The 14,902-nt window shown below is 44.6% G+C and overlaps 1 protein-coding gene across 2 annotated transcripts in view; it reads left to right on the top strand.

Annotated features, from left to right (window-relative positions):
• Positions 1-317: 317 nt before the first annotated feature.
• Positions 318-14,902, top strand: part of LOC143327483 (helicase ARIP4-like) — a 35,939-nt gene continuing 21,354 nt past the window's right edge. The window contains exon 1 of one of the 2 annotated variants that reach the window (XM_076741839.1): positions 318-428. In XM_076741839.1, the coding sequence (XP_076597954.1) occupies positions 425-428 (4 nt within the window). In that variant the 5' untranslated portion in view covers positions 318-424. Of the gene's footprint in view, positions 429-1,903; positions 2,215-14,902 lie in introns of those variants that run through there. The other variant, XM_076741838.1, reaches the window with a different exon arrangement.

Raw genomic sequence — 14,902 nt, 5'->3', positions numbered from 1 at the left:
AAGGCAGCCTCTCCGGAGTGGGCGTGGCTTGCTGACATCACGCTCAGCTCCTGTGTCAGTTGGCTGGGGGAGGGGAGACAGAGACAGGAGGAGGAAGACAGGAAAAGCACAAACCGTGGGGGGGGTTCCTACACACGGCAGGCCGGGTTACCATTTCAATGACTCATTGTTTTGTAATTGTCCCAATGGCCTTCTGTCCTCGCTGGAGCGCCGGTAAAGCTGTGAGCTAAATGTTGAGAGCCTCGCACAGACACACTCACACACACTTTGACCCGCTCGGTTTAGACGGGACACAGAGGAAGTGTGTGAGGGGTATGAAGGAGGAACACACACCCGCTGGAGTACGCTTCTATGAGTGAAAGTGTAGAGGAGGCATGGCTCTCTCAGCAGCGTAGCAGACAAAAAAAACTTTGAACCACATGACATGGGTGAGTAGCTGAGCATTTCTTTTCTACTGACTGCTCCAGTGCGGGAACTTATCTGGCAAGTTGACTTTTTCTTCACACATCTGTTTCTTGTAATCTCTCCGTTTGTCCGGATGTGTCTTCTGCTGTACGTCTTCTAATCAGCGTACTTATGTATGCAGGCACAAGGGAGGTTTGTATCACACTGACCTAGATGTGTTGCAGTGCCAAATCTGTGGCCCGGCCGCTCGGGCAGAGCCGAGCTCAGAGGTTTCATAAGGTGTGTTATGAAATGGATGCAGAAGTTGTCCTTGTACAGCTAAAAACATACCTTTGTCTCAGTTCACAGTGGCTTTAACATCAATTTATTTGCATCAAACTTTCTGCTTGAAAACAGGGTCATTTACCCACAGCAAGTTAAGTTAGTGGGTCTGGACGAGGCCCGAATGTAGTTTGATCTCTTCTCCTTCACTGTGAATCAGTGTTTGGAAATAAAAGCAGCTTCCCGTCTCAGAGTAATGTGTCCTATAAGTTTACATACCAGTGCTCTGTCAGGTCTAACACGCTGGATGAATTAGCTGTGGACACACTGTTCTCAGTGCACTGTGCCTCTGTGTTTTACTTCATCGACAACATTAATGTTTCCAACTTACACATAGTGACAAGTTTTATGTGGGACTTGTGTAATCAAGGATTGTAAAAAAAACAGTGTAGATTTACACATTTTGTAAATGTAGTCTGGTGATAAATAAGTAGTCATGATACACCGGTCGCATACACTCAAGTGGAGGTTGACGTCAGTTAGTAATAAGTGGAGGAACAACAGGTTTGGATGTTTTCCCTTTTTAAAACTCATTGTTTGTCGCTCGAGACCCAAAATGTGAATGACCTTTACTCTACAGCATTCGGTCAGTAACGTCACACTCCTCTGCCTGTGTGTGTGTGTGTAAAGGGTTTCCATGTGCTTTGTTTCATAAAGAAGGATTCTGTGCGGATCATTTGAGACTAGACCTTTTTTTGGAGTCTGTGTTTTGGTGTTTCAGGGACCTTGACACAGATTTTAGCTGCCACATTTCTCCTCTGTGCCCTTCATTCTGCTACACACACACACACACACACACACACACACACACAGACATCCAAGCTGCCTGTCTGGGTCAGGAGGGCTCCAGCGAGCATTTATGTATTAAGTGTCAAAGTGTGCGTGATGTCCAGTTTCTACAAGCAGTTTAAGTGACAGCCGTGGTGGAGATGTTTGAAGCTGAGCGTCTCTCCACAATCACTTTTTTTAATGACCCACAAACACATCAACGGGCAGCGTGAACGTGTGGGCGGCTGCTTCCGTACATGCTCTGTGGTCCGGTGTGTGTTATGGAGGAAGAGGGGGGAGGAATGAGGGCCGGTCAGCCGTACGAGTCCCCCCTCAGCGGGGCCCCGGCTCCAGCGTAAAGGGTTATGTAAGTTTTTCATCTGCCAGCCCTCCTGCCTGCTGCTGCCTCACATTCACAGTGCTATTGACTAGCGAGGAGCACGGAGAGCGGTCGGCCAGTAGTCAGTGAGTCAGTCAGTCACTGAGGCAGTAGATCAAAGACCAGCCGAGTGTAAAACCGAGGCTGAGAGGAGGAGAAATACACCTCCCGTTGACTTCCAAAGTTTTTTTCCACCTAAAGAGGAGGCAGTTTGGAGAGTTTGACAGGGAGTTTGAGAGCAAGACGTAAATAGAGGAGAGGACGAAGGACAGCAGAGAAGACCAGCTCTTCTCTTTACCCGATAACCATGCTGCTCCTGGACGAATCAGAGTCATTCGCAGGTAGGTGACATCATCGCCCTGACCGTCGAGACAGCGCTGGTGAAGGGTTGATCCCCCGACCTCGAGGAAAGGGCTAGAAAGTTTGTCAGAAACGGACAGATGGGGAAAGATTTTCCTGAAGCAAAGAGAGGAGATACAGGGGGGTGCGGAAAGTTCTGAGAGGGGGCGATGCTTTAAGAAGAAGAAGAGACACTGCACAGAAAGATGTGGACATATCAGTATCAGTCACCTTATTAGCTAATGAGCACCGCTTCATGAATGAGAGGACATGGATCTGGTTAAAGAGGACTGAAGCAGACACGATGAGCAGAAAATGTGCAGCAGCATCTGATCGATTGAACGTTGTTGTGTAACACCGGATCCATACCTACTTAAACATGCACGCTCAACCCGTCTCCTTCTCTCTCTCTGTTTTCTCGCTCTCAGTCTCTCCCTCCTCACATTTCCTCTCCTTCCACTCTCACTCTTTCATTCTCGCTCCCTCCGTGTTCGATTTGGCCCATTTTCTCCCCTCTCTCTCAGTCCCCCCTCCATCTTTCAGCCGGTCTTCTCCCACGCGTGCCCGGCTGCCTCTGTCGAGTTGTTGTCTCAGGGGCGCCCTCCCATTGGCTGTTTCTACGGTTACCTAAACCAATGCCGAGGCGTGATTGGTCGGCCCGTGTAGGATTGGGCCATGCTTGAAGTGTGAGCATGTGGAGGCAGGAAAACATATGGTTCATCAGACCAGTGGGTTAGGGGGGTAAACATGTGAGGTGGCGGGCAGGGACAGAGCGCCGCCGCAGTCTGTGTGGGTGAATGAATGAAGTTTATGAAGAGTGGGTTTTATATATGTAATGCGCTTCATTTCTTCATGTGTTCGCACAGCAAAGGCAAGACAGGAATTGAGAGAGTTCAAATGAGTGTTATTCTGTTGTCAGTACCACTAATAAGACAGAAGTGTTGATTATTTTGCAACTTTTTGCTTTTAAAAGAATCTTTTTATATTTTAATCAGATTTTTGGCCATGAAGGTTGACGTCAGCTAATTTCGGGTCAATCAACCCTGCACTAAATGCCTGCTTCAAATGTTTCACATGCTCACTTTTTGTCATGTAATTTGTGTGACAGGCTTCATCTCCTCGTCTTGTTTTATTGTGAAGGGCTGTCTGTGGCAGCACAGGGATATTTTTTTGTGTTGTCTCTGCACGTTGGATATGAAATGAAACAGTGTAAGAAAAGTCTGCCTTTTTACACACAGTCTTTCAGTTTAACGGCACTGAAGTAAAGGACAAGTTAATATAAACTTGGATTAAATCAGCAGTAAACTGAACATGTACTGTCTCTGACTCACACATGCCATGATCAGGTGGATTAAGGTCATATGACTAACTTTGCCAGTAGAGAACATTGAAGTTTGTCCCTATAAAACTCCTTATTTACCACGTCTGTATGTTTAGTTTCTTTGTCCTGTAGCATATCCTGCAGTGTTCAGCCATTATAGGTGTGAGGAGTCTCAAACTCAAGCTCTAAGTCAACAGAGACGAAACGTTGACAAACATATAGCCGCCCTGCCTGGTTGCAGTCTCTGCTGTGTTATCCACCTATTATGAAGCAGTTGAAGTTTATTTATCCCCCGACTATAAATGTAACGTGGGAACAAGCTGCTGTTGAATATTTGAGGAGTTCAGACAAAAATGTGTCCGAAAAGGTGAACGTTCGTTATTCTCTGAACTGCTCCGTCGAGGATCCTGTTAGAACGCGGCCATTTGTTTTGGTTTTGCTCAGGGTGCATCGTGTTCCGCTGCGTCTGCCTTTCACAGGGAGCCTTATGAAGAAACAACTAATGTCGACATGCTCGGAATTCTTGGGATTGCTCTGGGTGTTTGGCTCACCGTGAAAAGAGACATTAGATGCCTCGTCGTCATTGCGAACGTGGCGTGTCGAATAGCGATAAAGGCTAAAAGAACATACTGTTCTCCCTCACATCCATTGCGTACGTTGTGTGCGTTCGTGCACGTCCTCCTGCGAGAACAGTCTGTCCATCGGTGCCGAGCTGCTTATTGTGAAAAGAAAAACAGAGTGAGTCAGTTGAACAGCAAGAACAACACCTCTGTGCTACAACAAAACAGGATGGAGCTTGTTGTGCTGATTGTTTTTCTTTGTGCTGCACGGCACACTCTGTTCGGCTGTGGTCGGCCTCGGCACGCCAGGCAGGAACAACCAGTCCAGTTCAGACCAGCTCCGGTGTCCTGGCCAAACGCCGAGAGCACGTGTAGTCTGGCTGCTTTCATAACGCCACAGCGCAGAGAGGATGTGGGCTTCGCCGGGCCGGCCACATGGCTCTCATTCCCACTTCCCTAATGTCGCCTTTGTTAAACGTCTGGGTTTTTGATCTCTCTGCTTCCTCCTGTCAGATCATATAGCCGATTTCTTTGTTCTCTTTCAATGTAGTAAATTTCCTCCTTTTGAGTTCTCTTTGTGGGCCGAGTTTCTTTCTTTCTTTTTTTTTTTTATGTGCTGCTGCACAATGCCATTGACTTGGTCCTTCCTCCCCTCCTCTCTCTGGTTCTTTTTCTTCTCTTTCTGTTTGTCTCTCGCTCCTCGTGCTTTTCAGTCCTATTGGTTGATTCCCCATACGTGCAGATTTCATCGTCCCTCAGCTACGCTGGTCCCTCTTCTTCCAGCACATAAATTAACTGCGGTTGTCTCCGTCTTAGCTCATTCAACCCTCTCTCTCGCACACATTAAATGGCCGCAGTGCTGTATAGTGTTACAGCAGTCTTGTGATCAGAGAGTGAACATCGTGAGAGCACCGTCCATCCCATCCCACAGCCAGTCACGTTATTTCACATCGCAACCAAATACTACCTGATCACAACTGCCACCTTTCCATAAAGCCTGTTGAGCCTTTATTTGTGTAAAGCCTGAATAGAAATTGATGTAGTTCTTCTGTGATCACCTGAATGGTTTAGAATTTGAACTTAAAGCTTAGATAAGTAACCCACCACATGCATGTTGACAAGAAGTTACTGAAATGATGGTGAAAATACCTCAGAGATGGCTGAACATCCATATTCATGCTGATATCTCACAATCAACCACTCACCTGTGAGCTGACACAGAACAGGGTGTTATGGGTGACCGCAAGTTGCAGAGGAGCTTACGCACACACCTCCTAAATCTCAGTAATGCATCGTGCAGACATGTGCGTCAAGCTAGCTTAAGACAAACCTCAAATACTGAGAATCAATACAAGAATAAAAGAAACGGCTTAAGTTTCCAAACACGTACTACGTTACAGGCATCAGCCACCACCGCCTCTGCGCAGGGCGACACTTTATTTGACTCTTTAGCTGTTTTCAGGCTTGTGAGCCAGTGTTCACCTTCGTGTTTGTGCCATCTCTGTTCCTCTTAGTTTGGGCTTCTTTGCAGAGAACCAGGTAAAAATCTGGAGTCACTCTTGGCAGTTTTGGTTTGAACAGACTTTTGCCACAAATCAGTTTTGCTCATTTGAATTGTTTGGTTCAGTTAACAGACGATGTAGTTGTAGTGTTCATGTTTTGAAGCTGAGCTAAATGATGGCACCGCCGGTCAGAACTCTGTGATGTTCCCCTGCTCTTTCTCACTTTCCTCAGTAAGGACAGTGCAGTTCATTCAGTACAAAACAAGCCTTACAGTGTATAAGCACGGACACTGAAGTACACGTTTCAGTCTGAAATCAACACTCAGTAAAGTAGGAATTCATTTCAGCTTTTCATTCAGTTTATTTGAGGCCAGAATGCAGTTAAGGCACCACCACACTGATGATGCACCAACACACTGATGATGCACCAACACACTGATGATGCACCAACACACTGATGATGCACCAACACCAGCTGCAGTAAAATACTACGATCAGTCTGATGTATGATGATGCTCGTGGAGCTGAAAAGGTTTTGGTGTTTTGCATTTGTGTGGTTGAGATTTATCAGATGATGACCAGCACGGTGGTAACGGCTGGCAGCATCCAAACGTGTATGTGCGTGTCCTCTCTTCCCACTCCTCCTCTTCCTCCCTCCTCTTCCTCCTCCTCGGCTGCAGTGACACACTGGCCTACAAACAGTGTTCCACCTCGCCTCACCCTGTCTCTCTCTCGCTCTCTCTCTCTCTCTCTCTCTCTCTCTCACACACACACAGTCATTGTCTCTCGACCTTTCTGCGTCTCCCTCTTCGCTCGCTGTCGTGTTTGTCTCTCACAGTTGCTCTGATATGCACACTCAGCCAGCAGGAGGGTTTCATAACTCACCTGCCTCGCTCTAATAAAGCAGCCTTAATAACTCATTCAGGGCAGTCTGTTATGCAAGAGGTGTGTGTGTGTGTGGGTGCGTGTGTGTGTGTGTGTGTGTGTTGTCATGTTGAGAGCTGCATTAGACTTTTGATATTTTCTTGTCTTTCTCAAGGCAACTTATGTAACCCAGATAAATCTTGGTTTGTCTTGGGAAGGAAACAACAAGGGTTTTTTTTTTGTTTTTGGCTTTTTTTCTCTTTTTTTTTCTCCTTGTGGTTTGTGTCTCCTCGTCTAATGTTTGTGATATTTCTCTTCAGTTCACCCCTCGTACGTGATTGGTAAGAACAGACAGTCTGGCTTTGATTATGATCAGTTTTTAAAAAGCCACTTTTACATCAGCCTCAGAGAAACTTTGGCCGACCCGGTTCTTCTGATTGTCAGGAAAATAATTGACAACAATTTTGTTAAATCCAATGTAATTTTCTTTTTTTAAGCGCAAATTTCAAATATAGGTTTGCTGCTTTTCTCATTTCGATATTATTGTATACTGACTCACTGTTTGCAGCACTTTGAAAATTAGAAATCAATAATGAAAACGATCATGAACACACCTTATTCCAGCCACACTTTAAAGATCAAACACATACCTGTACAACGAGGTTTAATGTTTACAGTGTTTAGAAACACTATTGAAATCAATGAAATATTGTCTTTTGCTGAATGCATAGTTCTTGTTCACGCATGTCTTGTGTCTGTAAGGCAAAGTGTCTGGCAGGAGATCAGAGTTGAATTCGTCGGTCTGTCCTGTTCTCATCTGATTTATTGATGTTTGTATGTCGTTGTTTGTCTTCTTATCTATCTGTTCATCATCGCTCCCACATTTTTCTTGACGCTGCAATTTGGAAAACAGACATAAAAGTAGGAACAGCATGAACTCTGCTGAGCAGCAGGAGCGAGGCGGAAAATCCCAACACACACACACAGTCACACACACTCACGCATACACATGCTCATCGGCACTCGGGGGCACACACACTCATTGTGGCACATATGCCATTGTCCGTGTACTTGAGTGTGTGTGTGTGTGTGTGTGTGTCTAGAAGTCAAGATGTTCTTTAAATGTCACCGTGTTTCTCTTGGTCTGCCAGCTCTTGCGAGTGTGTGACGTGGTGCATCTTGTGTGTGTGTGTGTGTGTGTCTGCGTGTGCATGTGCGTACAGGACGTGAGGTTCTTGTGAACATGCTGGTTGTGTAACAGCCAGAGGCAGCAGTTACATAAGCGTCCCCCATCGTCCGACCAGCCTTAGCATCGGTGGCCTGTCTGTCTGTTAGAGAGCAACTTTCTGTCTGACTGAGACTGAGACTGTGTGTGTGTGTGTGCATGCGTGTGTGTGTGTGGGCGTGTGTGTGTGTGTGTGTGTGTGAGAGAGGGAGCATGTAAGACTCTTACTAAAGCAGGTCGTCGTATTGCGTGCAGCAGCCTCTTGAGGTGGAAATAGAAGTTTTGTGTGTGGCGTGTTGACCTCGACTCTTGACACCTTCGACCTCACGCGCTCTGTCTTCTCTGTTTGTCTGCTGGATGTTACAGTAACTTGAAAAATGTGCTTCTGTATAATCAGGTGAATAGTTTGGCCAGAAGTCAGGGTTAGATCACATTTGATGGTGGCGGTCAGTGAACCGTTCCATAGATAAATATTTTTCTTTATAGTTGAAAGAAGTCAGATTTGAGTCTAGATGTTCTGGGTATGTTTGCAGAAATGAGTTTAGCTTGAAGTGAAAGGGAGCGATGAATACGTATGTCAGAAGAAGAGGAAGAAGTTAGAGAATTGATTCGATTCTCAGGTTTTACTTTGAGTGCCTTGCTCTGGTAGGTTGGAACTAAAATGAATGATATGAAACTCATTAGAAATTGCATTTATTGGGATTTTCTCCTCATTCTGTCCTTTAAAATGGAGAGAAACCATTTTCTCTGAGCCAGAAATCTCACTCCCTCACTTCCTTCACATCGTTGTTTTTATAGTTTAGCACCACTCATTGCCTCCTGATTGTAATTAGCTGATTATTAAATTTTTCGATATTTTCAGTGAAACTAATCTCATTATTGTTTATCACTATGTGCATTTTGATCCACATTCAATTACAGATACATGTTAAGTATTTCTATGCGTTTTCTATTATTAATGAGCCGAGTGCATTCACAGTAGACAGAATGTCTCACTTCATTGCTCTGTTGTTTCCGATCATTTAAATACAACTTTTGCAGTATGATTTCATCAAACTGCAAAACTTTGTCAAATATGTAGAAGATATACACTGTACTGCGATGTGATGTAAAAGCACCAGTTGTCACAGGTATAATTACACTCTGTGAGGACAGCAGCATGCTGAATGTCTGAAGGTCTTCCTGCCCTGTGAGGCTTTATTCTGTGTTTTATAACCGAACATCAGCAGGAGAAGATTATGTAACAAGGAGGACACGGCGGCCCAATAAACGCACGCAAACACGTACCTGAATGAGACGAAAGGGGGACGGAAAGGTAAAGCGGGAAAAAAGACGGCAGGAGGAGAGGTGTGAAAGAGAAATGAAAGAAGGGGAGGAGGGAGTTTAAATTCAACCAGGTAATTGAGGAGGAGGAGGAGGATGAAGAGGAGAAGGTGTTGGCAGGTAGAATCAGAGACAGATGAGGAGAGAAAGGAAGTGGACGAAGGAGAGCAAGTAAGAGGTGAGTGAGATAAGGAGGAGGCGTGATCAGACAGGACCATCAAAAACTACAGATCTCCACCATGTTTGATTTCAGGTGTAATCGGAGCAGAGAGATATGATTGGGATCGATCCACGGCCGTTAATAGGTCCACATACGGCAGAGAGACCGTGAGGGCTTTAAGGGGCTGCACATATATTTTGGCTCATACTTAAGCTTGTTATTTTCACCAACTTGTTTTTTCACGTATTTTTGGTTAATGTGTTTAAACAAAATGTTTGTGTTTCTTACATTATTTTAAACTATTTCAATTCAAAGACTTCTAAATAAACAGATGATGAACAGAAAGGCTTTTTTTTTCTTTGCAGATTTCACATTTATTGCTGTGTTCCTTTAAAAGTGCGTCCATGCTAAATGACGTAAGAGGTGTTAAACGGGATCATTAATCAACCAGTACTCTGATTCCAACCCTGCCATTTGACCTCACTCTGATCAAACGCTGTCCTTCTCCTCACCTCAAAAGTCAGACGCTTCCCATGCAAAGTTTTCCGAAGCATGTTGAATAACTGCGACAGAATAGATGTATTTACACTTCCTCGAAGAGACGGCACAGAATGGATTCATCTTTCTCCCTGGAAACAACAAGCTTCCAGTGGTTTTGATCAGTGATTGGATGAATCATTTTTTGTTGTCTGTTACAATGATTTCTGTATCCCTCTATTTCCTGTCCACTTCCTGGAATCCCCTGTCTGTGTTGGATAACCAGACAGCTTGTCCTCCGTGTGTGTGTGTGTGTGTGTGTGTGTGTGTGTGTGTGTGTGTGTGTGTGTGTGTGTGTGTGTGTGTGTGTGTGTGTGTGTGTGTGTGTGTGTGTGTGTGTGTGTGACGTAGAGGGTTCTCCGCTGCCTTGTAGTAAATGTAGTATCTGCCGTCATCAGTAATCTGCGTACGTAGACAGCAAGCGGAGGACGGGAGGGCGAGACACAGACAGATGTCCACTTTTTTTTTTTTTTTTCCCTCAGTGTGTCGGTCAGTGAGTCACAGGCAAGACGAGCAGAGAGCAGAGACATGTTAGACATTGAGAGATGGCTTTGTTTGTGAAGGAAGCCAGTGGAAAACACACATACCTGAAAATGGTGGATCTTCAGTTCACTTGTTTGGTTTGTGTCATCACCGCTGTGTTTGTCAGTAAGAGAACAAAACACGACCTGGTATGTAGGTCAGGCACTCAGGACATGATACTGTGTGTGTGTGTGTGTGTGTGTGTGTGTGTGTGTGTGTGTGTGTGTCTCCCAGTTTGCCCTCAGTTATCTCAATTCATGATTTATAGGTTCAAATGCCTCTCATGCAGGTATTTGATATGTTTTTAGAAAACCTCTCCAAAGTTTTCCGGCTGCTTTTAACCATTGGTCAGATCCTAGCTCCCTGATTGGTTAGCCCCAGTTAGCCCAAGTCTGGCTAGTTCCTGTTTTAGTTTGCTGATTGGCTCCCAGACTTAAACTTCAACAAAACACGCAGCTCCACTACTTGATGACATTTTGTTGCACCTCCTTTTCCATGAAAAGGAGGTGCAACAAAATGGTTGTGGTTGTGAGGTTGTGATGTCAACCGAAATGTAAATGAAAGCTTGGTAAAAGAAGTCATTTTGTGGTTCAGTGCCACTTCGCAAGTTACCTGCAGCTGCTAAAAAAAAAAACCAGTGAAATACTCCCAAACTTCAAAATCACATCTGAAATCCTTAAATCCTTCTGCTAGTCGGGCTAAAACTGCTGCACTTCGGGTTGTGGCTCGTAGTTTTCTAAGAAACCAGACGGAGGGTCACAGCTAGTTCTGTCCCAGCCTGTAGTAACTATTAATCAGGTCAGCAGAATGTTACCGGACAGTTAAACAGATGATAATCTTTACAAATGCTTCAATCTCGAGGGCGGGTGAACAGATACCCATCTGTTCCAGAGAAGCTTTTCTTCTCACTGAAAACTTTATTTGTTGCAGTCTGACGCCGTCTTCATCACTCTCGGGTGGAAACTGTGTCTCACTGACAGTTTTTTTTTCAGAGCTGAGAAGACAGCTGAGGCAGTGAGTTTGAGTTTATCCAGCGAGGATGTGAAAGGTCTCTACACCAAACTTGTCAGACTACAAAGGAGATGACGGGAAAACACACTGTGAGGTTTTCTTACATGATGTGTTGCTGCTTTTAAAGGTGTACATTCATCAGTGGATACAGGTCTTAATATGGGGGTATGAACACACACACACACACACACACACGTACGGCAGGGGTGTTATGCTCATCAGCGCAGTGTTAGGAGTTACATAAACTCTTAACGTATACGTCGAGGTGGTTACATAACCTTGTGGTTGCGGAAGACATTTCCCCACTGCAACCCCCGTCTGAGACACTCACAAACACAGACGAGCCGTGGCTCTGTTGCCGGTGGCCTCACATTCTTTGAGCCTCGTATCTCTCAAGTACATGTTGTGTTGTTTTTGCGAGGAGCAGCGAGTCTTTAACCCACAGGGAGTGTCCCAACAGAACAAATTAATGGCTTAGAAAATTCGCTGCGGATGCTGTTTACTCTGACACTTACTGGCTGCTGATGATTCAGCGTTTCATCGGGACTCTTGGCCTGCGCCCTCACTGTCTCTGCTCAGTGTGCGTCTGCGGCGGCGATGGAGGTCGGGTCTCCGGTGCGTTCATACCTCGTGTGTCATCTCATGTCGCCTACGTATAGTCACGATTGTTTGGCTTTCTCTTCGCGCTTGCGTCTTCTCCTCGTCACTTGCAGCGGAGTTTTTGAGTCGCCTAGCAACAACTGGCTCTCCAACTCTTTAATATTCACCTTAAGATAACACCTCCATCGGACTCAGGCTCAAGGGAGTGTTTCTTAATGAGGTGGGGAGAAGCTCGGTTTAGACCAGAGTTGAAGCCAGTGTGAGGAGTCGAAACGGATAATCCTGAACTGATAAATTGGTTGTGAACTTCTTTGGAGGTGGTGGAGGTGTGGAGTCTACAGTGATGAGAGGTTGATGTGATTTGAGCAGTTTGGACGGAGGTGTTGATTAACTTTTGATGAAGCTGTGATTAGATTTTTATTATGTAACGTGTGCGTGTCCGACATCTTTCAGCCAATCACTCGCCATTTTACCTGAGTGGATGTTTTGATTGGAGCGCTGCCATTCTTGTGTCGTACTATCATTTGCACAGCACCCAAAACGTGTGTGTGTGTGTGTGTGTGTGTGTGTGTGTGTTTGTGGAGCACGATTCAAGAGAGCCTTTCACTTTCCTTGGTCCTCAGTTGGAAGTATGGAATGATTCATTAGTTATATAATGTTTTTTGTGTATTTTTATGAGTGTGTGAGTTGTGTAACCTGTCCCTACAGTCTGGTCAGGATGCGGTAAGACTCTCCCCAAGGTGTGTGTTTGCAAGTCTGTGTGTACGAATCTGTACATCCACCTGTATCTCTGTGATTGTGTGTGTGTGTGAGGCTCTTCATCTTGACAGCTTCCAAACTGCTCCATGAAAAACAAAGTCACAGCTGCTCATTTATGAATGTGGCGTCTCCTCTAATTTTTCAAAGCTGAGTGTAATCCTCACAGGATGTGACGGCGTAGAGGTATAGAAAATTGATAGTACACGTGTGCCTCGAAGGTTATGAAACTTGTTTTTCTGCATGTTCTTTCCCTTTAAATGTACCTCTTTTAAAAGTTGTTTTTTATTCTGCAGAACAGAAACAAGTGAATGAATATAAGCTGGCATTCAGCCAAAGTGACAAATGTTACATAAGTGAGACTGATGCCAGACTGTCCACATGTTGATATTAAAACCCAACCTGAAAAGAAAGGACATTGCTGTAACTCTGACCTAATCAGTTCAGCAGTCTACAGAGCCAGTATTTCCCCTATCAGTCTGTTTATCATTTTGTGATAAATTGGCTGGTCTTGCAATGTCAGAAATGGCTGAAAAATGCCCAGAATTTACCTGCTCAAGGTGACCGTGATGCTGTCTTCACAGTATTCATAGTTCCCCACCACGGTAATGTTCTTCGATTGACATTGCTTCACACAATTAACGATAGAATGGGGGTGAGAAATCTCAGTTAAGTAGCTGTTAATGTCAATAATCATTTTAGCTCCACAGACAGATCCATGAACACATGCCAAACAACATAAAATCACCCTGACACTGACTCTGTCCGTCTCCTCTTCCAGCTGCTCTCACGGCCGACCGGAAGCCCTTATCTTTTCTAAAACTGCAAAATTTCCCTGGTAAAACCATTAACGTGGTTGTTGCTCTGTCAGTAACTATGGCCAATCTGCTAATGGCCCGTTCACTGCGTCCCACTCTCATTTTCCCATTAATCCTCCCTGGAAACAGAAATCCCGTCCAGAATTATGCATCCACAAGAGAAAACAAGTGCTTTTCCTGCACCTGTTAATGACTTTTTCTCCTATTTATGTTCATTTGTTTATTTCATAATGCATTTAAGAATTTTTCATTTTGTTGATTTGTCTGACCGGTAATTATAAATGAAAGCACCAAAAATGATCAAGACATAAGTTGACTCTCAGATAGGCTAAGTCGTCTTGAAATCAGGTGTTGCATGTGTGTGTGGACACTGGGTGTGGGCACAAGGTGTGTTTAACAACTAATAAAATCCGTTTCAAGTCCTTGCCAGCATCGCTCTCTCTCTTTCTTCTTGGTGAATATGGTGAATATTTCCTGGACTTCTTGTCCTCTTGACCCGATCAGAGGAAGCCGTCGTGCTTCCCAGAATCTACGTCTGTGCGTGCGTCTTTGTGTGTCACCGCTATGTTTTTTAAGTGTACGTGTTTGTGTGTGTGTGTGTGTGTGTGTGTGTGTGTGTGTGTGTGTGTGTGTGTGTGTGTGTGTGTGTGTGTTTCCACCCCCTCTCACTCTGAAGTACATCTCCCTCTTTCTCTTTGAATAATGACCTCACTTTCATCTCTCCCCTCTCCCCCTTTCTTTCCTGTCTGCCCCCTCAGTGTCTCTTTTGAGTGCTCACTGTGTGTGTGTGTGTGTGTGTGTGTGTGTGTGTGTGTGTGTGTGCGCGCGCGCGTGTGCGTGCGTGTGCACATGTGTGCGAGATGTTGAGGCTCTGTGCATTTCAGCAATCGTTATATAACTGTTCCGTAAGGTAGAGTTGGAGGGTGAAACAGGAAGATGGGGTGATTGAGTGAAGGTTTAATTCAACTCTGGGACATCTTCATTTAAAAAAAGAACAACTAGTTTTGCTGCTCTTTTCTATAATAACTAGTAATAATCATTAAACCATGTCCAGTCTCATGAAAGCTTTTACATTTACTGTTCTAGACAAACAATATCTGGTAGCTCATTCCCGGAAAAACAGAGAAAAAAAACTCATGCGGTGCACAGGAAATAATGTGTTCTATGTTTCCTGTTTTTTTTTTAAATTAAATAAATGGAAGGAGGACTGGGTCGCCAGCATAAGCTAAACTCTTAACAGAGGAAAGACGTCACAGTGCTGCACAAACCTGATGACTGACAAGAACTCATGATTGATTGACTCAAAAAATGGAGATATGCATATAAGAGCTTCAAATCTGGTGCAAAGTTAGGAACAAGCTAAGAGTCTACAGCCATGCTGTTGGCTGTGCGCTTTGAGCTAAATGCTAATATTAGTAGTATATGATCACAGTGACAATGCTAACACACTGATGTTGAGCAGGTGTAATGCAAACCATGTTCACAGTCTTA

Source organism: Chaetodon auriga, chromosome 10, assembly GCF_051107435.1.
Source record: "Chaetodon auriga isolate fChaAug3 chromosome 10, fChaAug3.hap1, whole genome shotgun sequence".
Classification (NCBI taxonomy): Eukaryota; Metazoa; Chordata; class Actinopteri; order Chaetodontiformes; family Chaetodontidae; genus Chaetodon; species Chaetodon auriga.
Note: the sequence above shows the minus strand (reverse complement) of the source record. Positions and strands in the feature narration are given on the sequence as shown.